Below are 26,173 nucleotides of genomic sequence, written 5' to 3' on the forward strand. Positions count from 1 at the left end.
AGAGGCAAGAGGATGATAGATCTGACCATTACCAGGCTCCAGCTGTATACATTACAGATGCCATCTCTTTTCATCTGCACCACAACCCTGAGTTGTGTTGAGTTCAGTGCAGTTCTTAGACGTATTTCACAGGTGGGCAAACTGAGGCCTCCAGAAGGCAAACCTCTCAGAATCAGACACCCAATCACAGTCTAGCTATGTGTTAGAGGGAGGGAATGTTTACTAGGTGCTAAGCACTGTCCATGTATTGGTTTCCTTAATCCTCAATAATCCTAGGAGGTAGGCCCTCATCACACTGCCCCTTTTCAGAGGAGTTACTAAGGCTCAGAGTGGGGGAGGTCCCTCGTTCAAGGACACAGAGGAGATCTGAGTTTTAAGTTTAGGGTAGGAAAAAATGGGCCAGGGCTGGGCTAGGAAGGGCACAGCAGCTGTTGAGAAGGGACCCCCAGGGAAAAGGGTTGGACAGTGCCCCCCCAGCCACCCTCCCCTTCCCTGGATTCAGACACAGGCGCTTCTGTGACATCCCATTTCCCATCGGCTGCCTCAGGCCTCAGCAATTAGGTTCCTGGGGCTCCTCTGGACAAGTTTTTGAGATACGTGTTGATTTTGCAACCAGGAGATACAGTACTCTTCCTCCTACCTCCGGAGGCTGCTGTAATAAATTACCCTTTCTTCATTCCCATCTGGCAAGGTCCAAGCCCAGAGCATCAGAGTGTGCCTCCTGAACACCATAGCCAAGCACAGAGGGGATGGGTCACCAGTTCTAAATCACCCAACACAGCAGGAGACGTGGTCCAGTATTTCAGCCTCACCTCCCCTTGCCTCCTGGCTGTCCACGGGGGTCCCGAGCCACGCTTCAGTCTAACACATGGAGAGGAAGCCAAGAACCCCTGGGGCCTAGCAGAGCTAGAGGCAGGGCCCCATCTGGAGCCCAGGAGAGCTGGAATTGAGATCACCAGTTCTAGGATTTCTCCCTCCTGTTGGGTCTCTGCAAGGTCAGCCGCAGGCAGCGGTCATAGAATGACATGGGGGCTCTTGGGTGATCCGAAGGCTGCAACTGCCCCTCACCTGTGCCCACACCCCAGAGCTGGCGTCGCCTCTTTTGAAGTCGCCGCAAGTGCCGGGCTGGTACCTTAATGGCCCTAGGGTCTCTGGAACAGCTGTGGACCAAGAAAAGTGGGGCAGGTGGTCATAGCTGCCAAAGATCCCACCCTACTTTGCAGACTCAGGGGCTGAACCTGGCGCGAAGCAGGGCTGGGGCTAGGGAGGGGTTACACCTCGAATGGGGAAGGCAGAAGAAACCTGGGTTGGCACCCAGAGGCCCTAGTTTGGCCACCAGCTTGCTGCAGAGACGTGGGCCAATCTGGGCCTCAGTTTCCTCAGCCCTGAAATGGGGATGGGGATGGTAACAAGGGGCTTGCTCTGGGAATCAGAGCTGAAATGAGATTTTAGGTGAGGAGTGAGAGTTAAGCAAACATTTTACTATGTGCCAGGCAGACCTTGGGCTATGTGGGTTGCACATACCATTTCCCTGGTTTCTACAAGCTTTTTACAAGTAAGAAAATGGAGGCATGGAGAGGTGACTGAACTTGCTAGGTCACCAGGGAGCAGGGGGAAGATGACAATGGAACTCAGAGCTGCCTTAACCCGCTTCCCCATCCCCTCAGCCCTGGCACACAAAGGGAGGATGGGCAAACCACCCCTTCGGAAAACGCCCCCTCCCTCCTGGCCTGGCCACCACTTACCCTTTGCCCTCAGCACAGTCCAGTGGAGGGGCAAGCTCGAAGCAGGTCATGCCTAGCAGCTCCCAAAGCACGTTAGTGCCCTCAGGTGGGCTGTGGAGCCTCAGGAAGCGTGCCAGACTGAGGGCAGAGGCAGGCTTAAGCTGGGGCAGGGTCTGGCCACCCGGGAGCCCCTTCTCACAGACACAGCAGGCTGCCCACCCCCAAGGGTCCGAGCAGGCCTCACCGACGTGTGCAATTGCAGTGGAAGAGGGGCTCATGGGCGCTATTGAGCAGCTGGAACTTGGTCTCCTGAGGTCCAATCTGCTGCTCGCATTGATCCAGGCGGCGGAAGCTGCGGCAGGCCCGGCGGGCATCTGGGTTTGGGGGGCATGGTGGTGAGGGAAGCCCAGTACCCCAGCAAATCCCCACTGATGCCCACTGCCATTTAGGAGAAACAGAGGCACACGTGCTCAGCCACACAAACACAGGGTCCTCCTGTCTCATATCCTTCCTGTCTCATGTACACACACACACACACGCACACACAGAGCAGTGCTACCATAGAACCCAGATTGTTGATCAGGAAAGGCTTTTTGGAGGAAGAGACTGCTGAGCAAGGATAAGAAGACTCAGGAAGAGTGCTCCAGGCAGAAGGAACTGCATGTGCAAAGGCCCAGAGGTGGGAGAGAGCAAGCTGCTTTTGAGGAACCAAAGGAGGCTTATAAGACTGGAGTTTCAGCTGGGGAGTAGAGTCTGCAGGGCCAGTGCCTAAGGACCCCTGTATGTGGGCACATCGTGAGTTAAGAGGAGCCATGGTAGGGGCTCAGTGAGGAGTGAAATGGTTAAGTTTAGGGCTTACAAAAATCCTAGCTGCAGCATGACCTGATAGGAGGTTGGGATATCCCAGTAGGAGTTTAGAAAAAGAAAGGAAGCAACACAACCCCTCACAGAGGCAGGGCCACCTTCCCATATCAGGAACCCCCAAAGTTAGGTTCTGTGCTCACCCCGGGGTTTTAGGCCATTATGTGGCCACTGGAGGCCTGGATGGGTGACCTCCAGCCAGGCTGTTGGGGACATATCAGGTTTGGTAGAGGCCTTGGGGACCCAGAGGGCTGTGGTGTTGGTTTTGTGGGTGTGCTCAGACCCTTTCCGCTGTGGCGGCCGCTTCTGAGGATGCTGCTTCTGTCGAGGCTTGCTGGGGGCTGGGCTTTGGAGGCTGGGAGTCACAGGGGTGGTGGGGGAGCTCCAGGAGGCATTGTAGATGGTCCTGGACTGGAGGCGGGCAAGGGGTATGGAGCCATATGTTCTACACCTGGAAGGTAGCAATTGGTGGCAATTGGTACTTCACAATCCCTTCCTCCCCCACCCACCACCCCCCAACCAAGAAGCCCCAGGTTCATCTCCATGGAGACCAAGGCTCTGCCAGTCCCATCCCTTATCCCACTGGCCTGTGTAGAGCACCCAGGGAAGTTCCTCATCCTGGGCCCTGCCCTGAGGAGAGCAAAGGGAGGATGAGGCATCATTTGCTGGAGGACAGACATACAGACAAGCCTCCCTCCTAGGGCTTGGAGCCTGGGCTCCCCCTCTGGCTGGGAAGGAGATCGAAGGAGGCAGCCACATACCCTCCCCACCAGTACCACGCCACACACGCCTCCTGTTCCTCAAGCACAAAGCAGGGGATCTCCAGCACATTGAAGAAGGCCACGCCCACGATGTCCGAGATGGAGTCGCGCTGGTTCTGCAGGCATTGCTGGAACCTGCCCAAGAGCTGGCACTCAGGTCCCTGGACCAAAGAGGGCCCCCCCGGCTCCTCCTCCAAGACCACCCAGTCACCACCATGCCAATGGTTTGGGATCCAAGAGTCTCTTCTCCTAGGCCTCAGCTTTCCCACCTGCAAGGTGGGGTCTGGCTGGCTGATCCTTTAGGGTTCTTTGGAATCGCAGTCTCTGCACCCAGGAACTACCCCCACCCGTGAGCCCCAAGCCCTCTCTACCCACCGCCAACCTGGCATCACAGTCACAATGGGAGATGGTGTGGAATCGGTAGTTTCGGATGCCGTAGCTATACTGGAAAGGCGAGATGTTCTGTGGGCAGCGGTCATGCTCCCGGCAGCAGAGATCAGGGCCTTGGAAGACCCCTGCAGGAAGCAGAGGGGGCATCAGCTGAGCAGGGTCTGGGGCTCCCCACGCTGGCTGTGCCTCGCTGGTACAGGGAGCAGGGGCCTTGTTCTTGCCCCAGCCCTGACACAGATGCCCTGAGTGGCCTCAGGTCAATCTCCCTCTGTGGGACTCTCGGTTTCAAAGCTTAAAGAGAGCAACCAGGCACAGGCTTTATTGGGCAGCTCCAGATGCCAGGGAGCCCACCCAGGAGGCTTTGTCTGAGAAAGGGACTTCCTCCAGGGAAGTGAAGTCTGCCTCCAGAGCTTCCAAGCTCACGCCCCGAATGAAACTCCAAAGTTATGAATGTGCACAGAATGGCATGGCAAAGAGGCAGGGTGCAACCTTTTTCACTGGCATGATGAAGCATTGATTGCCACGATGCCAATCTGCTCCAACTCAGGTGCCAAAGCCTTCCCCCAACCCGACGTGCGTGCACAAAGACAGCTGTACTGAGTACAGGAAAGTCATCCAAGTTTGTTACAGTCTGAGCAATGGTGCCTTTTACTGAGCATTTCCCAATTGCCTGGCACTTCCCACAGCCAAGCTCCCAGCAGTTCTGTGAGGGAAATGTCACCTCCATGTACTGGGGAGGAAACCCAGGCTCAGAGTTGGGAAGTGACTTGTTTAGCTTGCATTTGCTAACCCAGGCCTTTGGGTCTCCGCATCCACTCCCCTGGGTATCCTGCCTCATAAAACCACCTCTTGGGTAACGTATTTTGGCTCAGCCAACCTCGGACCCATCCCAGTCCAACCCCTCCCAGGCATGGTGATTAATGAGGACTCCGAGTTTGACGAGGAGGTTTCCATCTATGACCTAAATTAAGCAACCCATGATGAGACTTAAGGTCACCCCCATTTTACAGAAAAGGACGTTGAAATACCGAGTGATTAAGTCACTCGCCCGAGGACACACAGCCTGGGAGAGTCCGGGCCAGGGAGAAAGCCAGCACTCCCCCACCGCCCCCCAACACAGTCCACATCCCCATGCCTCACCCAGCTCAGAGGAGTTTCCAGCAGAATCCCCTACTCCACACCACAGCGTGCCAGGCATGGTCCAGCCTCTCTTCACCCGCTGAGGTCTTACGCTCCCAGGAGCTCCACCTGCTTGGTCTTCCCTGGTCTCTGCCGCTCGCTTCTCCCTAGCACCTTCAGGCCCTCTGCAGGCCCTCCACTGACTCCAAAGGGTGGCCAGGGCTCTCTGCAGCTCGGGGCCGGGGGTGTGGATGAAGGAGCCCTGGGTGATCTCACCAGCACAGAGGGCACTGAAGGCTGCGGTGAGCTCTGGCTCGTCTTGCCAGCTACACGCTTGCAGCCTCCCATGCCTATCCCAGCGGGTGTGGAACAGGGCCAATCCTTGGGCACCTTTGCTCAGAAAGCTCAGGGTCCCCAAGGGGCTGCCAGGGATGGGACTGGCCAAGTGGCAGGAGGTGCTGTCCCAGCGGAGGGCAGAGGGGCCTCCCACTCCCAGGAAGCTCAGCATCCCTAACAGCACTACCGGAACCCCCATTCTGTCCTAGGCCAGCCCAGTCAGACAAAGCCCCCAGGACACCTACCCCCGCAGCCCACGAGGCAGGAGCTTTAGCAATTGAGCGGAAGCAGTGCCCTGCAGACCCAGTGCAGCGGGACCAATGAATGGAGCTTTGGGAGGAGTAGGAAGGAGGCTGGAGTATGGGGTGATCTCAGACTTGTAACTGAATCCACCGGCTGGGCAGGCTGCTGATTGGCCAAGGAGTGCACTTGCCAGGGCCCACGCCCCCATTCACCACGCCTTTCTTATCCAGTCACCTGCTGCCAGCCCCGCCTGGATGGGGACTGTGGGAGCCAAAGCCTTGGGCTGTGAGGCAGGGGGCCAGGAGGGGATCTCTACCTTCCTGGAGAGGGAAGAGAGCTCAGGGGCTCAGAGGAAGCTCCCAGAACTCCGTCCCCAGACCCTTTCCCCAGTGGTGGCTGCCACATCCACCTCCATGAAGTAGGCAGACAGCCATGGCCTCTGCCAGACCTAGGTGAAGGGGGTGAGGGAGGCCTGGGGCCCTGTGGCCACTACCCCATCTCCCAGGGAGGTTCTGAGGCTTCTGGGAAAGGAAGCGGCTATCCCCTGGCCACCTGGGGTACACCACTGCCCAGAGCTGGTTCTAAGAAAGCCTCTAGGCATAATCAGGGGACAGCGCCCCAGGGCACCCCACTTCCTGGGACTCCAAGACACAGGCCTGGCCAAGCAGCAACCCTCCCAGTCTGATATATGGTGGAAACAGAGCCAGAGAAGGCCTTGAGAGCACAGAATAGGACAGGGCTAATGCTCTGGACTTGAACGGACTGGAGTCCCCAGAGGAGTGGAGGGCTGGGCAGAGGGCTGAGTCTGCAGCCAGCTCCATCCTTGGACTTAGCCACCAGTGGGACACAGCAAGCATCATGCGTTTCCCAAAGGACAAGAATGATCTCTCCGTCAGGGAAGGGCTACTGCCAGCACGAGTTTCTGTGTCCCAAAGCTAATGTATCACCCAGCTTCCAACCATCCAGGAAAGCTGGGATGCTCATATGCTATTATGATGAAACTGAGGATCATCAAGGGGGAGGAAACTTTAGGTGACAGGCTCCAGTGAGGGAGGACTTCAAGGCTGGAAGCACGGCTCTCAGAAAGCTTTGCTGGGAGGTCAGGGCTGGCAGAGACAGTGATCTGACTGTCTGTCTGTCCATCAGCCCATCAGCCTACTGCTCCCCAACCTCCCTCTCAGTCTCCATCCTAGGAGGGCAAGGCCTGGTGAGGCAGGGCCGTGGGTAGAGCTGGGGAAGGGAAGCTTACTATACATAGCAGAGGGAAGGAGGGGTGGCTGGGTGTGCAGGCCCATCTCTGTGCTTCAGAACCAGCCAGCTCCTGCCTCTCAGAAGGTCATGGCTGGGGACAATGAAAAGGGAAAGAGGGTGGGAATAGCCCAGGAGCCAAAATCCTCTCCAGAAGCAGGGGAAGGGAGTGTGGACTAAAAAGAGTAGAGGCAGGAAGGGTAGGGAGACCTGGGGTTCCCAAAGGTAGGGACACCACTGTCTCTCTGGAAAGAATTCCATTGTTTGGAAACCATGTTCTGGTAACTTTACCCAGTTGTAGGAATGGCCACTCACCTCTGCCCTCTTTTCTGTACTACAGAGTCCATCACCCAGGAAGGCTGGGAGGTCCGGTGGCAGGAACTCACCTTTCAAGGTCAGACATATGTAACTTGAGTCCCGGCACTGTGGGACCTCAGGCTTTGAAGTCTTAACTTCTTTGAGCCTCAGTCTCCTCATCTGTGTGATGGGAATAATCACAGTAGTCGGTTCACGGGATGTTGGGGAAGGCTCTCTGCACAGTGACTGGCACCCAAGACACTGTTGCTAAAACCTCAGGACATCCCTGGGCAGGAAACAGTTTAGCCAGGAGAAAGCAAGTCCCCAGATTTTCAGACCACAGCATCCACAAGAGCTAGTCCCAGCTAGGCCATGACCTGGTTGTATGACTTCATGCTAGTCCCTGCCCCTCTCTGAGCCTTGGTTTCCTCCTCTGTACAGTGAAAAAAACAATGGAAGTGACCTTTGAGGTCTCTTCCTTTCTAGGCCCCAAAGGAAGGCAGGCTGAAGCCTGCCTAGGCCTCGAGGGAAGGTGTCACTGGGTTTTTCCTCTTCAGATTCCACCTGGTGGCCACGTCAGTCAATGTACAGGATAGACTTCGGAGCCCTGCCTCCCACTGGAGTGCCCCTCAGAGGCCTTGGCACAAAGGATCCCAGAAGTCAAACCAGCAGGACAGGATAGGATGGGCCCCGCCCTGCAGACAGAAGAGGAAATGAAGTTTTCCTCTGGATTCCCACATGTCTGGGGTTGGGCAGGGTGCACAGTGGGTGCCAGGGAAGGTGAGAGGCTGGGGTCCATGGGATCCGATCATTTATCCCTGTCTCTGTCCATCAGTCCTCACCGCTCTGTCTCCCCGGGCTTCTCTCTCATCCTTCGGTCTCTTGGTCTCTTGCCCTCTCTGGCTCTGATTCTCCTCGTTTCTTTCTCTCCCTCTCTCTCCTCCATTCCTCCCTCTCTATCTCATTTTCTCTTTCCTTTCCTTTTCTCTTGCTCACCTCTGTCTGTCTGTGCCGGGTTTTGCTGTCCCCTCCCTCTGAGTTACTGTCTCTGCCTGTCTCCATCCCACCCTCTCTTCTCTCATTTCTCCACTCTCTGGCTCTGAGTATCCCTGTCCTCTCCCCAAACTCTTTCCCTTTTTTTCCCCGTTTCTCTTTTAATGTTTTCCCTCTCATTGTTTTCCTCTCTTTTTGTTTCGTAATGTCTTCTGGTTTCTCTCCTCCCTTCCTCTTCTCTTTCTCATTCCTTCCCTTGTTATGTCTCATGGTTTCCTTGTTTGTGTGTGTGTGTGCGCGTGTCTGTTTCTCTCTCTTCATTCTTCTCTCTTCCTTCTCTGTTTTCCCCCCCTACACCCTGACCCCAGACCCAAGACCCAGTGCATCCTGCCCTTCCCAGGCCATGACCTCATCTAATGCTCACAATGCCTGCCCCTCCCTCGGGAGACTGGCAGGGCAGGGCTTTCTCAGCCCTTTGTTGAGATGGATGGAGTGAGGCTTCACAAAAGAAGGAACTTGGCAAGAGCCACACAGTAGACCAGGGGAGAAGATAGGTCAGATTTTTCTTGGCCTGTGAGGAGGACCTCCTGTGACCCTGGGAGACTCTTGACTCCCCTACCCTCTCCCCATCTCAGGCACTTCCTCCCCACTGCCTGGAGTCCTTGGAGCTTGTATTCCCTCCCCCATCTGGAGGTCTCTCCACAGCTCTCTGTGCTGGGAGAATGGTGCGGGCAGTGCCTAGCTCCAGAACATTCTGCGTTTATTTGAAAACAGTTGAGTGTCTACTACTGCCAGGCAGAGGCAGAAGCCGTGAACAGAGAGAGGAGGGGAGGAGGGACAGAGCATGTTCAAGTCAGGAGATGGAAAGGAACACATTTTCTGCCGGGGCAGAGTCTAGTGGCCCAGGGGAGCCTTAGTGTCAGTGGGGTCCTCTAGGAAGCCACCACCAAAATGGAGTTAGAAGTGCAAGAGATGTGGTGGAGGAAATGCCTGTGGAAGATAGAGGGGATAGGGAAGACACAGGATTGGACAGGGAAAGCCTTCAAACTGTTGCAAGTCTGACATCTATGAGGAGAGAGTAGAAGGGAAGGAGAGCTGGGTAAGACCATCACACCTCGGGGCCAGTCTGAGCAGATCTCAGCCAGCCAACAGGGAGCTCTAGGCCAAAGATTGCCCATGGAAGAGCCCCAGCTGGGCAGACACAGGCAGGCCCGAGTGCCCTGGCTGTGCCCTGCCATTGGTTGGGGGCTGCCCAGGAGGGCAGTGACATTTACCCCGATGTTGCTACAGATGCTGAAGTTGCTGCAGCTGGTCCTGCCACATCTGGGAATTTATCCGCCCATTTGGCTGGGGCAGCCCCCGCCGCAGATCAGAAGAAGAAACTCAACGGGCAGTTGGAGTCTGAAAGCTGGGAGGAAGCGCAGTTGGCAGTCTTCTTCCAGAGATTCCAGGGCTGAGGAGTAGGAATCTGAGTACAGAACTATCCCTCATAAGATTTCCAGGTAAGAGGGGTGCCTGGCTGGGTCAGTGGGTTAAAGCCTCTGCCTTCTGCCCAGAGTCCTGGAATCCAGCCCTGCCTGGGGCTCTCTGCTCAGCAGGGAACCTGCTTCCTCCTCTCTCTCTGCCTGCTTCTCTGCCTATTTGTGATCTCAGTCTGTCAAATAAATAAATAAAATCTTTTTTAAAAATTAAAAAAAAAAAAAAAGATTTCCAGGTAGGGATTCAAACCCAAGTATTTGTGGCATAAATGAAGCCCAGTCCCAGGTCTCAGGGAATAAATACTGAGAAACAACAGTGTTTCAAATTAGACATCTCAGAGGCCATTGGTGGCCCAGTTGGTTAGCCATCTGACTTGGTTAACCAACTTGGTTAACCAACCATGCAGGGTCTTGGAATTGAGCCCTGCATGGGGCTCTCTGCTCAGTGGGGAATCTGTTTCTCCCTCTCCCTCTGCTCCTTCCCCCACATGTGCACTCTCTCCCAAATAAACAAAGTCTTTTTAAAAAAACTAGACATCTCAGTAGATAGGAAGAAACACATTAGATTCAATTCAACAGCTTATTAAACTATGCGTAGAAGAGAGACAGAGAGAGATGGGGAGTCAGAGGGACCCTGGAAACTATTCCACTAACTGAACAATATTAGAAGCTGTGGTGTTTTAAAGACGTGCACGAATTCTCTGATATTCCTCCTTTCGAGTGGTGGAGGCTACTTCCTCTCCCCTTCAGTGTGAGCTGTACTTAGTCACTTGTTTCTAATATATAAAATGTGGTGGACATGACGCACCTTCTGAGACTCAGTGATAAAAGGCATTGTTCCTTCCTTCTTGCTCTCCCTCTTGTATCAATCTCTCTGGGGGAGCCAGATGACACGTCATGAAGACACTCAAAGACACCCAAGCAAGCCTACAAAAAGGCCCACATGGTGAGGAACTAAGGGCTCATTCAACAGCCATACGAGGAAGCAGATCCTTAAGGCCCAGTCAAGCCTTCAGATGAATACAGCACCACCTGACCTCCCCTGCCCTCTGCCTTTGGTAATAGCTTTATTGAGATATTGTTCACATACCATACAATTCCCTCACTGAAGGTATCCAACTTAATGGTTTTAAGTACAGAACATTTTCATCATTTCAAAAAGAAATCCTGTAACAAGTAACAATCATTCTGCCTTCCTCCCTTCCTCTAATTAACCACTAATCTATTTCATGTCTCTATAGAGTTGCCTATTCTGTACATCTCATATAAATGGAATCATACAATAGATGGTCTTTTGTGACTAGCTTCTTCCACATAGCATGATGTTTTCAAGGTTCATTTCTGTTAGCATGTATTAGTACTTCATTCCTTTTTATGACTGGATAATATTCCATTGTATACGAAAGTTCCATTTTGTTTATTTATTCATTAGCTGCTGGGCCTTGGATTGTTTCCACTTTTTGGTTACTATGGATAACGTTTCCACAAACATTCATGTAAAAATTTTTGTGTTAACATATGTTTTAATTTCTCTTGGGCACATACCTAGAAGTAGAATTGTTAGATTATGTGGCAACTCTATCTTTAACCACTTGAAGCACTGCCAGGCTGTTTCCAAAGTGGCTACACCATTTTACATTCTCACCAGCAGTGTTTGAGAATTCTGATTTCTCCACATCCTTGCCAACATTTGTTGTTGTCTATCTTATAGGCATCCTTAGTGGGTGTAAAGTGGCATCTCATTATGGGCTTTGCTTACATTTTTCAGCTAATGATGTTGATTATCTTTTCATCCTTACTGGCCATTTGCATATTTTCTTTGAAGAAATCTGGCAGATATCTTTACTGTAACCTTGTGAGAACCTGAACCAGAGCCACTCAACGAAGCTACTCTTTAATCCCTAATTTTCAGAAACTGTGTGATGGTAAATGTTTGTTGTTTTGAGATATTTATTACACAGCAAGACATAAGTAACACAGAAGGATTCAGGTATATGTCTTGGGTACCCACTATTAATACTACTGGAAGTCCCAGCCAATGCAATAACATAAGAAAAAGAAATACAGGGACACCTGGATGGATTAGTAGGTTAAGCATCTGCCTTTGGCTCAGGTCATGATCTCAGGGTCGTGGAATCAAGCCCTGAATTGGGCTCCCTACTCAGCAGGGAGTCTGCTTCTCCCTCTACTCCTGTCTCTCTCCCCGATTTGTGCTCTGTCTCTCTCAGCAATTAAAAAAAAAAAGAAATATTAATTGTTAAGTTTGAAATGGAAAAAATAAAACTGTCATTGTTTGTAGATTGATTTATCCACCTAGAAACTGCAGGTGTATCCAATGCCTGGGATGGGAAAAAGCAGTGTAATGGAATAGAATAAGTCCAGGAAAGATCCAGATTTGAGTCCTAGCTTCTCCCTTACTTTCTGTGTGATCTTAGGCAAGTCCTTTTGCCTCTTTGTGCCTCATTTGTAAAATGGGGATGAGAATAGTGCCTATACCATGAGGACTGATGTGATTGTATATAAGGTACCTCCGTGGCTGACATACAGCCTTGGGTAAGTAGACAGGGATTTGAAGGCAGGAGCCAGGCAGGATCACAGGGCGACTAATTTAATGCCCAGTTTCCAGGCTGCAGAATGTGGGCTCCTTCCATTCTTCCAACTGACTCCAGCCTGTCAGTTGGGTCCCAGGAGGTTCAGTAGATCTTACCCACACCCTGAGTTCAACCTCTGATTCCACTTCCCCTCCCTAATCAGCTTAGGGGAAGTCTTTTATCTTGGCTGGATCCCATAATATTATCTATCGGTTGGTATGCTCATGCCTACCTTTTTCTTTTCTTCCCTTTTCTTTTCTTTTCTTTCTTCTTTCCTTCCTTTCTTCTTCTTCTTCTTCTTCTTCTTCTTCTTCTTCTTCTTCTTCTTCTTCTTCCTCTTCTTCTTCTTCTTCTTCTTCTTCTTCTTCTTCTTCTTCTTCTTCTTCTTCTTCTTTTATCTCTCTCTCTCTCTCTCTCTCTCTCTCTCTCTCCCCCCCTTTCTTTCTTTCTTTCACTTCCCAGGAGTGAAAGGAGTGAAAGGAGCTCACCGACATCAGGTCATGAATAGCCCATGTGAGTTCATACGGCATGAGATCCCACCTCCAGAACTGTTGGGAAACAGGGAGCAGAATGGGCCCCGAGAGCTCTGTCTAACTCAATGTGGTGACCACAGGGGGCCTCGGGGTATGGGACAGAATGCCACTGAGGACAAGAATCACAACCCTCCTATTCAGGTGTCACTTGACATTTATATTTTCACCAAGCCCAAGTGGTAAGGTTGTCAGATAAAATACAGAGATGCCCAGTTACGTTTGAATTTCAGAAGTCAGTGAATAATTTTTAGTTTAAGTGTATGTTCCCAGGGGCGCCTGGGTGGGTCAGTGGGTTTAAAGCCTCTGCCTTCAGCTCGGGTCATGGTTTCGGGGTCCTGGGATCAAGCCCCACATAGGGCTCTCCACTCAGCAGGGAGCCTGCTTCCCCCACCTCTTTGCCTGCCTCTCTGCCTACTTGTGATCTCTGTCAAATAAATAAATAAATAAAATCTTAAAAAAAAAGTTTATGTTCCCAACATTGCAATTATTTTTTGGTTACCTGAAATTCTAATTTAAGTGGGTATCTTGTGTTTTTTATTTGCTGCATCTGATGACCCTACATAGCAGTGAGATGAGGATAAGCAGGGCAGCAACTCTTCATTCCCCTTCACAGTGGAGGCACAAGGAGGAGATAGGACTTGCCCAAAGCTCCGCTGCTTATCCACCTTTTCAATCTACGTAGGGCTCTTTGCCTGAGGATGAAACCTGGGCTGTTTGTTGGCTCTAACTCAGAGACCATAGCTCACAATACCCGCCCCCCTTCGCTCTTTGGGTTGGACTGGCCCTTGAGGACCTTGGGGACCTTGGGATTCTAACTCACTCAACAGAACTGAGAGGGTGGTGGAGAGCATAAAAGAAGGATCAGGAGACCAGAGGGGGATCTGACTGCAGAACTCAAGCCCTGGTAGACTAAATAATAAATATCCCATTTCTACAGCCAAGCACTCAAGTTCTCAAGCATAGTTTTTGTTTTGTTTTGTGTTTTTTTTTTTCAATTTTATTTATTTATCAGAGAGGGGGGGGGGGGGGCGAGCACAGGCGGACGAATGGCAGGCAGAGGCAGAGGGAGAAGCAGGCTCCCCGCCTAGCAAGGAGCCCGATGTGGGACTCAATCCCAGGACGCTGGGATCATGACCTGAGCCGAAGGCAGCTGCTTAACCAACTGAGCCACCCAGGCATCCCTTGTTTTGTGTTTTAAAGATTTTATTTATTTACTTGACGGAGAGAGAGAGCGCACAGAACTAGGAAGAATGGCAGGTAGAGGGAGAGGGAAAGGGTGAAGCAGGCTCCTCCCTGAGCAGAGAGCTCGACATGGGGCTTGATTCCAGGATCCTGGAATCATAACCTGAGCTGAAGGCTGAAGGCAGACACTTAACCGACTCAGCCACCCAGGTGCCCCTCAAGCACAGTTTTATCTGTCAATTTGCCCAAAGTCAATGACAGATAGGAGTTAGAGCTAGAACGAGACTTTGGGCCTCTTGACACCCAGGGCTCTTCCTGCTGCTCTTGGGTCTGGACAAGAGGGCCCAGGGAGGAGCCCCCTCACGCCCAGACTAGGGAGATGGGAACAGGAAGGCTTGCGGGTTCAGCAGAGTAGGCGCTTCCGGAGCCCACAATGTTTGGGGCAGCCTCTGCTACCATCTAGTGGGCACTCAAGGCCAGCACCTCATAGAGAGCCCGAACAAGATAGGCTGTCTTTGCAAGTTTCTGGTCCCTTTTTGCACCTTCCTGGTCCTTCTTCTCTGGTCTCTACCCTCTAACTCACTGTCGAACCGTGATAAGCCCTTCGCCTCTCTGGCTCTCAGTTTTCTCTCTTGGAATAGGGATTCTCCAAATTGCAGCAGGCCTGATCTTTCTAAAACAGCCCTCACCACGTCTGTCCCCTGACCCAACCTGGGCTTCAGGTTGTGAAGCCTGTCATACCATGCATGATTTAAGCCTACCAGATTCCCACTTCTCCACTCTAGTGATACAGAGCTATTTTTATTTCTTTAATAACTGGATCCTCTTAAGACTTTTGTATATGCCATTCCCTTTGCCTAAAACACTCTCTTACCTGGCTTATTCCTACTCATCCTTCATGTGTCAGTTTAATTACCCACCCCAGGAAGCCCTCTTTCTTGATGCCCCCACACGACAAGTGTACTTTAGGCCCCCAGAGAAGATTGATTTAGGTCTCAAAGAAGATAGGAACCTAGAAGAGGTCAACTTCAGTCCTAGAAGAGGTCCTTTCAGTCCATTCAGTTCATTCAACCCACCCACAGTTTCAGGGTTCAAACTAACCTGATTTTCCATCCCACTCTGCCAGTTAGGCAATATGAACTTCGGGTCCACCTCTTTCTCACAGGTAAATAAATTACGCTCTGTCCACTAGTGCTGGACAACAGAACTCTTAACGTGAGCCACAAACATAATTTGGAATTTTCTAGTCACAGTTTAAAAAGTAGAAGAAACAAGGGAAATTCATTTTCATGATCCATTTTTTTAAAGAGTTTATTTATTTATTTGACAGATGGAAATCACAAGTAGGCAGAGAGACAGGCAGAGAGAGAGGGGGAAAGCAGGTTCCCCGCTGAGCAGAGAGCCCGATGTGGGGCTCAATCCCAGGACCCTGGGATCAGGACCTGAACTGAAGGCAGAGGCTTAACCCACCCAGGTGCCCCTCATGATCCATGTTTATGTAATCCATGCATAAAATATTATTTCAAAATGTAGTCAATATTCTAAAATTATCAATGACCTATTTCACATTCTTTTCCTCATACTAAGTCTTTAAAATCTGGTGCGTATTTTACACTTAACGTATGTCTCAATTTGGATTCCATGAGGTCAAAAGCCACTGTATTGCACACACACATCTGTGTGGGTATTACCTGAATGTGTACATATGTACAAATTTGTGGAGCTGAACACTTAAGACTTTGACCTTTTTTGTGTGCAAATTATATCTAGTCTTGAGAAAACACAAAAGAGTAATTCCAGTTCTGGCCTGAACTTGGATGGACAAAGGGTGGGGCAATTTCCTGGAATGGGAGAGGTTGAAGGAAAACAGATGGGGTACAAGGTGAGAAAAAGCTGAGAGCCTGAGGGGTTTTGTCCCTTTAGGTCTTTGTTGCTCCCAGGCCCTGGGAAAGTGTCCAGAGACAACTAACCAGGAGCTGTTCAGGTAGCAGGTGGCAGGGATCAGGTAGCCTTGGTACCTAGGACTTGTCCCCAAGACTTGAGAGGGGTCATGGGTCCCATCCAAACTTCTCTCCTGGACTCCACAGTCCTAGGATCTTCCCATTCTCATGTAGGGGCTAAGGGCATCTCCTCTACCTAGGATTGCTAGATTAGGAAAAAAATAAAAGTCACCAATTTAAATCTGAATTTATGATAAACAACAAAAAAATTTTAGTGTAAGTGTGACCCATGTGTTGTTGATGTGAAATTCAGACTTACCTGGATATCATGTATTTTATTTGAGCTAACTTCTAGCTCATCTTCCAGGACTCTGAAACATGCAATCTGGCTCTACTTCCTGGTGGGATGTTGACCACATTTTTTTTTATCTCTCTTAGCTTTAGTTTTCTCTTCTGTAAAATGGTCAATAATTCTTTCCCTAATGACCTATTAAGAGGATTCACTGAGAAAAAATATTTTAAAAGGACTCCCCATAAAGCCTGGCACATAGTGGGCCCTAAGTGAACATTCTACCTTTTCTTCCTAGGCTTCTGGAGGTGGAAGGCAGAGATGGGCTGCCCAGTGAGGGCCCCTCCTCCCTACACTGCCCAGGGCTTGGACCCCAGGATTTCTTAGTGCCTTCAGATTTTCCTCTCCTTCACTAGTTTTCCCCTTCTTTGGTTTTCTAGACTTGGTTTCCACACCTCATGTTTTGGGAACATTCCAGAATACTCTGGAAAGAGCCTATCTCCCTGGAATAAGGTGTTCCTGATCTGGATCCCAGAAGATTCTAGAATACAACTCTGACACCACCTCATGGCCATGTCCCTAAACAAATAATGCTATCCAGACCCAAACCTAGGAAGCCAACAGGTCACCATCAGGGCAGAGTCCTAGGTCAGGCTCCAACAGGAAGCAGAAGAAACAGACCCTAAGCTGTCCTGGGGCACAAGGCTTAATGGCAGGGGTGCAATGAGCTTTATCTTAACCTTAGGACCCAGGCACAGAACAAAAGAAACCTAAGGCCCAGGCGCTTAGTAACATGCCCGAGGACATACAGCAAGGATTTGCACATTTGCCGTGGGTTGGGTAACTAGGTCATGTTCCTAACCTGCCAGCTCCTTGGTTTAAGGGTTGGGGTTGAGGAGGATTAGGGGATGATTTCTCTGGCCTTTTCTCCCTTCTGTCTGCACACATGGTCTTCCTCTCTGAGCTTCCTGTACCCATGAGGGGAGGCCGACTCCAGCCTAGGGTGAAGGGTGAGGGTGGGGGTGGGCCAGGCCCAGGGAATATTCTCCCCCATGTCAGGTGAGGAGACTAGAGTAAAAAGTGATGCCATCCACCAGAGTTGGGCTGGTTCCTAGGATCCTGGAATATTTTCCACCTGCATTGAACAGAAGAGAAAACGGAGGCTCAGAGAAGGGCAAGGGCCTGTGAGCCTCAACTGATCCAAGAAGCCAGAAGGTCTACCAGACTTCTTGCCTCTCCTCAACTGGAAGATACACATCTGAGGCCTCAAGTCCTTAATCATAGCTTTCTCATCCCCAATTACTTCAATTACTTGCGTTTTCCCACTATTCAACCTTCCCGGCCCTTCAAACTCCTTGACTGATATTCCTGCTCCCTCTGAGGCTCTGCAGGGGCCTCTTACTTGTTTTGGGCTCCTCATCTCCACCCTCTCCTCTGTACCCTGGAGAAGATCTGAATGCCTCTGCATAGATTCCAACCACGCATGCCCCAGCCCTTTCCTTCCTCTCCAGCCCCATCTCTCCTTCCGTCCCTTCATAGACCCTACTCTCAGGCCCAGGGTAGTGAAGCAACATTTCAACAAGTGCTGGTTTTGTAGGCGGATTCCAATCTTGAGTGTGAGTTTTACCAGCTGTGTGGCACTGGGCATGTTGCTTAACTTCTCTGGGTCTCTAGATCCTCGTATGTAGTAATACTTGCTTCATGATTCAGGGGTGAGGATTAAATTGCATAAAACCCTTAGCACAGTGTGTAGCACCTTAATAAACATTCAAACTATTAGCTGCCAGCATTAGTATTAATTTTAGCACTAATATCAGAAGAGGAAGGGGAGGGGAAGGAAGGGGGCAGGAGAAAGGTTAGAGCTGTTAAAATGAGAGTCCTTGGGATGCTCAGAGCAAGCAGAAGAAGAAATCGGAGCATTTCTATTTATTTTAATCTTTCCCACTGGAATGAATATTTTTTATTCATTATAATTTGTTGTAAGCATTAAATCATATTAAATCCAGGCTGGGTTATAGGAGAATACATGCAAACATCACCAACAGTGTGTTTTTGTGGTCTATAAGTGCCTTAGTGTGGTAAAACAGAGAAGATATTACTTGATATATTTTTTAAACTGAAGTGCTTCCAAGTTTGGTAGTTTCAATTCTGCTATTTCTTGAGAATGTCTTTAATAACAAGAACATGAAGAAATAAACAGTGCTGGTTCCCTAATATTAAAGTTTCAGGAATGTGATTATTGCTTTCCAGAAGAGACCATGAGAATGACCTTATTTCTGACAAAGGAAAAGTTGAACTCCTGCCTTTGGTCTGCCTGATGAAACCAGCAAAAACATCAAAGGAGAATGTAATTGACAACTTTGTCTTAATTGAAGCTGATGCTCCCATGTTGTTTTATAATGATGGTACTCTGGCTTTTTCAAAGGAATTAGCTCAAGCAGGAATTTTTTTTTTAAGTATACAGAGCTCATTCAGTGCTAAGCCTGTTCTACATACTCAAAATAATCTTCTGAAGAAATAAATTTCCCCATTAAATGAATGAGGAGATAGAGGTTTCTGTAAGTGAAACGGCTCATCTAAATTCATATAGTTGGTGAGCATGGGAATTTTCAATGCCCTCCAGTCAAAGACCACCAGGAACATATCTGTGGTTGGATAGGTTGGTTTTATTACTTGTTATCACAAAGTGGACGATGCAAAACACAAGGTATGATGGGATATCTCAGTAACAGAGGGTTGGAAAGGACATTTAGGATTTGGGCTTGGATTAAGTAATTTGGGGGAGGGTGTATGTTCAACAGGAGAACACCAAGGCCTACCAGTATGTGCCAGGCCAGCTCCTGGATACTAGGGACTGCTTTTATTTTTCTCAGAGCCTGAACCCAGATCCAGGTTTGTGTGGTTGAAAACATTTCCTGTGTTACTCTCTGTTCATAGAAACCTGAAAAGAAGACAAGCAGACAAAGAATTTCATCTATGAGTTTATTTCATCTACTACCTTCACCACCTACTCTGACTCAACCTCTCCTATAGTCCTTGGGATAATTGCAGACAGTTAATAAATATTTGTTGAATTAATGAAATAATGAAAATGTCAAAAACTCCAGAGAACAACTATCTGGGTGCAAATTGCATCTCCACCACCTATCAGTATGTAATTTGGAAATTCTTTAAAAAGATTTTATTTATTATTTGTCAGAGAGAGAGCACAAGCAGGGGGAGCAGCAGGCAGAGGGAGAAGCAGGCTTCCCACTGAGCAAGGAGCCTGATGCAAGACTCGATCCCAGGACTCTGGGATCACCACCCAAGCTGAAAGCAGAGACTTAAGCAACTGAGCCACCCAGGCATCCCTGGAAATTTTTAATTAAATGATAACATTGTGTAAACTTTAAAAAGTTTTCCTTTACCCATTTGTAAAATGGAGAAAACCACCAAAGCCATTCAAAGGACTGCTGTGAGGGTCAAATAAACTATTGTGTGGAGTGTGCTTAGTTAGAGCTCAGCAAATGTTAACTATTGTTATTTTCAGGATAAGTAGTCTGTTAGTTTTGTGATCATGTGTTCAATATTTTTCCCACAAGGCATGAAAACAAAGATCTTGTCTTGTCTCTTATTGCCAGTCCCTAATACAAACAAATGTTTGATAGATAAATAAGTAAATTGGCTAAAACCCAGGAACTCCCGCATTTAGGCGATAATTTTAGTAACTTAAATAAAAGTTGCAAAAAGTATATAAGGAACTCCCATGTACCCTTTACCTAGATTCACTACTCTTTAATATTTCACCTCATTTGCTTAATCATGCCTCCCCACATACATGCAATTTTCTCTGAGTAATCCAAAATTAAGTTGTGCCCTTTTAGCTCCAAAATACTTCGGTATTTCCCAAGAACAAGGGCATTCTCTTAACAAAGCCACAATAGAGTGATCAAATTTAGAAAATTTAACATTGATACAATAGACATTAGGAACTAGTCCACAATCCATATTCAAATTTGTCACTTATCCCAATATTGTACATCACACCTATTCTGCTTCCCATTTCCCCTCTAGAATGCAATTTAGAATCACACACCACATTTTGTTGTCATGCCTCTTTAATCTCTTTTAAATCAGGATAGCTCCTCAGCCTATCTCTGACTTTCATAATACTGACAGTTATTTTGTGGAGTGCCCTCGATTTGGGATTATTTCATGTTTCCATGTGAGATATGGGTTATACATTTTTGATAGAAATATCACAGAAAAGATGTTGTATCCTTATCAGTGCGTCTTATTGGAAGGACCATGATCTTTACTTGACCTATAATTCGGATCACTTTGATTCACTTGCTCGAGGTTATACCTCTGTAAAATTACCATTTTCATTTCGTAATCAATAAATTTATGGGAGACACTTTTAATGTGTAATTACCCTATTCCTCTAGTTCTACCATTCATTATTGTTTTTGTAACTCCATCAGTTTTGTTAGTTGGGATTCTACTAAAAGGAGGGGTTTTCCCTTCTCCTTATCTATTTACTTCTTTATTTATATCAGCACAGACTCGTGGGTTACCATTTTATTTCATTAGTTACACTCTGTCACTATCATCATGTATTTTGATGCTCAGATTGCCCCTAATTGGTCAGTGGTATCTCTCCTTCAAGTTAGTTCCTGTGTCTTTTAACACGTTCTCATCATTCTGATTCCCATCATCCTTACATTTCGGTTCAACACGATGTTCCAAGCTTAGCTGGTACTTTCCCTGCCCTGACTCAGGCTCTTTGAAAAAGCTGCCTACCAGCCCCTGTTTCTCCGCTTCCTGCCCTCAGGCGGAACCTTAGGGCCCCTGACCTGGGCGGGAGACCCGCGCAGCGGACCAACCTTTTCCGGTTATGGCCGGAAGTCCTCGGAGAGGGGCGGCTTTGTGTCAGGTGACCGGAGTCTGCGTAGGAGTCATCGCAGTTCTTACCCGACAGCCTGAAGGGACAGAGTGGCAGGGACGGACGGATAAGCTGGGTTGGCTTCAGCGGTGTTCGCTGAACAGAGGCAGGTACGTGATGGGCTCGGGTGGTAGTTTAGCGGCTGTCGAAGTTGAGGGACGCGGGCAGGGTTTCTGCCTTACTTCTGCCTTAACCGGGCCCACAGGCTGAGACACCTGGCCCGGCGGCGCAGAGACAACAACCCCCGCTCTGCTTGGGACCCTCGCCCCAGAAAAGAGGTGCAGTCGGGGTTGTGGTCTTTTATCCTGTGGTTATAGTTTTGGGAAACTGAGGCCCCGAGAAGGAAAAAGACAGCCACGAGCTCTCCTTTCCGGGCAGGAACTCACTCTAACTCACTTTCTGTCCCCGGCTCGAGACAGCCTTCTCAGGTGGATGTGCTTTAAATGATTTTGCACAGTTGGGCTTGGGAGTGAGAGAGCCGAGAGACTTCGCGGCATACAGCCAGTTGTGCGTTATGGGCCCAATCCATTCCCTTTGTTGCGCCTCCGTTTCCTCGTTTGTAAAACAGGGCAGTGTGCCTAAAATATGGTTCTTATACTGGTCTTTTTTGAAATGTCTCGAGGTGCATGCTTTCAGCGCCGTTCTCAAATAAGACTTCTGATTTAGAATCTGGGTCGGAACCTGGGAACGTTTTGAACATAACACCTCGGGGGTCCTGTACACACTGATGTTTGAAGGGCACTGATTTGAAGTGCTTTCCTGCTGTGAGTACTAGATATCCGTATTCTTTGCTTTGAGGAAGCTGGAGCCGTCTCTGGATCTTTGAAAGAATTGGGATGTTTAGCCCAGAAAAGAAGAGTGGAAGGAAACTGTCTTTAAAAACGGAGAACAGTTGTTATGGTGAAGAGGGCTTCACTTTTTATCTTTGGGGTTGAAAGTGGCAGAGCTCAGACCAGTAGGCGGATTCTCTTGGTTTAATTGAAGAACTTAATGCTGGTCAGAGGTGACCAGCAATGGAATGGATTGGCTCCAAAAGTAATGAGCTTGCGGTTAAAGGAGGTATATAGATACTAGATGGAGGTCCTTTCCAACCTGAAATGTCTGATTCTAAGTAACTCTTTCAACCTTTCTGGTGCTGACTGACTTATATTTTCTGCCCTCTTTTCTTGACACCTTCATCCCCCCCCCCTCCCCCCGAGCCAGCCTACATTTTCTAGAAGTAAGGCCAGTGGTCTGATTTAATGTAATCTATCCCCATCTTTTTTTTTTTTAATTTAATTTTTTTAAAGATTTTATTTATTTATTTGACAGACAGAGATCACAAGTAGGCAGAGAGGCAGGCAGAGAGAGAGAGGGGGAAGCAGGCTCCCCGCTGAGCAGAGAGCCCAATGTGGGGCTCGATCCCAGGACCCTGGTATCATGACCTGAGCTGAAGGCAGAGGCTTTAACCCACTGAGCCACCCAGGTGGCTTAATTTTATTTTTTAAAAGATTTTATTTATTTATTTGACAGACAGATCACAAGTAGGCAGAGAGGCAGGCAGAGAGAGGAGGAAGCAAGCTCCCTGCTGAGCAGAGAGCCCGATGTGGGGCTCTATCCCGGGAGTCTGGGATCATGACCCAAGCTGAAGGCAGAGGTTTTAACCCACTGAGCCACCCAGGTGCCCCTGCACCATTTTTTTTTTTTTCAGGGACTTTGGAATGGCCCATCTGATAAGGGCTCCTTAAGTGTTGTTGAATAACTAAGGAGGTACCCCACCCCATTGGTTTGTAGCTTATGTTCTTAGAGTAACTTGGAAATGCTGTTAAAGACTTTGTGTTTGAGGGCGCCTGAGTGGCTGAGTCAGTCAAGCATCTGCCTTGGGCTCAGGTCTTGATCCTAGGCTCCTGGGATCAAGTCCCGCATTGGGCTCCTTGCTCAGCGGGGAGTCTACTTCTTCTGCCCTCTGCTCATGATCTCTCTTTCTCTTTCAAATAAATAAAATCTTTAAAAAGAGAGAGAGAGAGACTGTGTTTGATTGGGAGAAGCCAGTGAACTCTTTGGATCACAGAATTGAGGAACCTTTGTCGAGAAGGGCCCCTCAGGGTTGTTCAGGCCAGCCTTTCCTGCCCGGATCATAAATCCCTCTTTAATCCTCTCTCCACCAATGTATTATATAGCTCTTATATCTAATGAGAGAATTTTTGCAATCTGTCGGCTAACTTTTCATCCAGCATTTAAAACCAGTCATCCTAGGGATTTGCCTTGCCTGCCAGTTCATCCTCCCTAATGTATAATCTACAGGTAATGCTTCTAGCATATCTTTAGTTTTCTTTTCTTTTTTAGATCTTACTTCTTTATTTGAGAGAGGGAGAGCAGGACCTGTGGGGGTGAGGAACAGTGCAGAGGGACACTCTGTGCACTGAGTGCAGAGCCCCAGGGCTCATGCTTGGACCCTGAGATCATGACCTGAGCTGACCAAGCCCCCCATGCACCACTAGATCATCTTTAGTTTTCTTTTTCTTTTCTTTTACTTTTTTAAAAATTTTATTTATTTACTTGGAGAGAGTGTGTGCGAGCGAGCTTGGGCACACAAGCAGGCAGAATGGCAGCCAGAGGCAGAGAGAGAAGCAGGCCCCCTGCCGAGCAAGGAGCCCGATGTGGGACTCGGGATCATGATCTGAGCCAAAGGCAGTGGCTTAACCAACTGAGCCACCCAGGCATCCCTGTCTTTAGTTTTCTAATTGAATGTTGAAGTTCCTAAAAGCAGGTCACGTTTTCAAAACCTGAAGAATATATAGAGTGCCCTATGGAGCAAAGATTCCATATTATGACCCAGTTCTGCTTACATTCTATCCCCCTCCCAAAAAATAGATTGTGTTTGCGCTAAGGCTTCCTGCTTGTGTTTACCTTCCTGCTTTGTTTGTGTTTCCTAGGATTAAAAACAAAATTGTGAAATGCTTATTCAGATAATATCCAGGTGCTGGTTTAAAATGATCATAATTCGGGGCGCCTGGGTGGCTCAGTGGGTTAGGCTGCTGCCTTCGGCTCAGGTCATGATCTCAGGGTCCTGGGATCGAGTCCCGCATCGGGCTCTCTGCTCAGCGGGGAGCCTGCTTCCTCCTCTCTCTCTGCCTGCCTCTCTGCCTACTTGTGATCGCTCTCTGTCAAATAAATAAATAAAATCTTTAAAAAAAAATAAAAATAAAATAAAATGATCATAATTTGGTGATATCTTTAATACTTACTAATCTGAAATTTTTCTTTTAAAAAAGTACCTGAATCAGCATTTCCAAAGTGTGTTCTTCAGGCCGCTACTCGGAAGTGATGCTTCTGAAAAAAAGTGTTCCATAGTAAAAAGAAGTTTGGAAAATGCTGTATATCATTATCTTTTCTTGGAACTTCTCGGCATATAATACCACATTAAATATAGTGAGATGTCCTATAATAAAGAAGCATACCTAATTTTGTTTAACCTAGCGTTGCCAGACTTAATTGTTGTGCATGCAACACTTCTTTTTTAATTGAAGCACACATTGGCAAATTCTTTTTTTTTTTTTTTTTTTTTAATTTATTTAAGTAGTCTCTACACCTAACATGGGGCTTGAACTCATGACCCTGAGATCAAGAGTCTCATGCTTTTCTGGACTGGACCCACCCTGGTGCTTCTTAGAAGGCAAATTCTCATTTGGAGAGTCTGCAGTTTATGGTATGCAGGCCAAATCTGGCTTTATTGCCTGTTTTTGCATGGCATGTGAGCTAGGGATGGATTTTATATTTTTAAATGGTGGGGAATAGATCCAAAAAAGAATAATGTTTTGTGATATGTGAAAATTACAGGAAAATTAAAACTATAAATAAGATTTTATTGGAATACAGCCACACCCATTAATTTACATATCATCTTTGGCGGAAGAGTTGAGTGGTTGCCCCGAAGACCATATGGTTTACAGTCTAAAGTATTTATGGTATGGCATTTTACAGAAAGAATTTAACAGCTCCGACTTGCATTGTGTACATTTTCTAAATTTTTTACCATGTACATTTTTTAACTCTTTGACTTTTTTACATTTTTAACTTTTTTAACATTTTTAAACTTTTGTATAATTTATTTTATTTTGAAATAATTTTAGACTTACAAAAATAATACACAAACTTCCTGTATATTTTTCACCCAGCTTTCCCTCATGTTAACATTTTACATAGCCATGTTAAAATTATCTAAATAAGTAATTTAACATTAATACAGTACTACTAACTAATCTGTAGACTTTATTCAGATTTAGCCATTGTTCTTTTTCTTTTCCAGGGTCCAGCCCACTTTCCCACATTGCATTTAGTTGTCAAGTCTCCTGAGTCTCTAGTGATCTGAGACAGTTCCTCAAGTCTTTTTCGTTCTTTTTTTTTTTTTTTTTTTTAATGTATAAAGATTTTACTTACTTATTGTAAGAGAAGTCACAAGTAGGCAGAGAGGCAGACAGAGGGGGAGGGGGTAGCAGGCTCCCCGCTGACCAGAGAGCCTGATGCAGGACTCAATCCGAGGACCCTGAGATCATGACCTGAGCTGAAGGCGGAGGCTTAATCCATTGAGCCACCCAGGCACTCCTCCTCAAGTCTTTTTTGTCTTTCATAACTGTAAACTTTATTTTTTTAAGCTTTTATTTATTTGTTTGAGAGAGAGAGAAAGTGTAAATGTGGGGGAGGGGCAGAGGGAGAAGCAGGCTCCCCACTGGGCAGGGAGCCCCATGGGTTGGGGGTGGGGAACTCAATCCCAGAACCCTGAGATCATGACCTGCAGGACCTGAGCTGACGGCAGAGGTTTTTGTTTCTGTGTTTTTTTTTTTAAAGATTTTATTTATTTATTTATTTGACAGAGATTACAAGTAGACAGAGGCAGGCAGAGAGAGAGGAAGGGAAGCAGGCTCCCTGCCGAGCCGAGAGCCTGATGCAGGGTTCTATCTCAGCTGAGCTGAAGGCAGAGGCTTTAGCCCACTGGGCCACCCAGGCGCCCCTTTTGATTTTTTTAAAAAACAGAATTCACATATTGTAAAATTTACCATTTAAAGAGTACAATTCAGTAGTTTTTAGTATGTTCACAAGGTTGTATAATCATCACCACTATTTTAATCCCAGACCATTTTCGTGTCCCCCCAAAGAAAACCTGCACATGTTTGCAGTCACTCCTTGATCCCCCGTCTTCCATCCCCTGGCAGTCACTAATATGGATTCATATAGTATGTGCCCTTTTTACAATGTGGGTCTTTTTGTGTCTGGCTTCTTTCATT

The 26,173-nt window shown here is 47.9% G+C and overlaps 2 protein-coding genes and 1 long non-coding RNA gene across 4 annotated transcripts in view; 2 read left to right on the forward strand and 1 right to left on the reverse strand.

The window, feature by feature from the left end:
- Positions 1-189: 189 nt before the first annotated feature.
- On the reverse strand, positions 190-5,444 carry PLA2G3 (phospholipase A2 group III). The gene is made up of 7 exons (XM_059409977.1): positions 4,877-5,444; positions 3,729-3,861; positions 3,347-3,481; positions 2,729-3,036; positions 1,969-2,098; positions 1,746-1,862; positions 190-1,160 (listed from the first exon to the last, which is right to left on the reverse strand). Exons 1-7 carry the CDS (start codon positions 5,388-5,390, stop codon positions 962-964), a joined length of 1,536 nt encoding a protein of 511 aa, XP_059265960.1. The 5' UTR covers positions 5,391-5,444; the 3' UTR covers positions 190-961.
- A 1,575-nt stretch (positions 5,445-7,019) lies between these two features.
- Positions 7,020-12,970, forward strand: LOC132023852 (uncharacterized). Its single transcript, XR_009406074.1, has 3 exons — positions 7,020-7,076; positions 9,263-9,474; positions 12,504-12,970. It is a non-coding gene; the product is annotated as an uncharacterized LOC132023852 (long non-coding RNA).
- A 7,957-nt stretch (positions 12,971-20,927) lies between these two features.
- RNF185 (ring finger protein 185) overlaps positions 20,928-26,173 on the forward strand; it is a 39,659-nt gene continuing 34,413 nt past the window's right edge. The window contains exon 1 of one of the 2 annotated variants that reach the window (XM_059408858.1): positions 20,928-21,019. The gene's annotated coding sequence lies outside the window, so the exon portion shown is untranslated. The remainder of the gene's footprint in view (positions 21,020-26,173) is intronic. The other variant, XM_059408856.1, reaches the window with a different exon arrangement.

The sequence above is a fragment of the Mustela nigripes genome, chromosome 8, assembly GCF_022355385.1.
Source record: "Mustela nigripes isolate SB6536 chromosome 8, MUSNIG.SB6536, whole genome shotgun sequence".
Classification (NCBI taxonomy): domain Eukaryota; kingdom Metazoa; phylum Chordata; class Mammalia; order Carnivora; family Mustelidae; genus Mustela; species Mustela nigripes.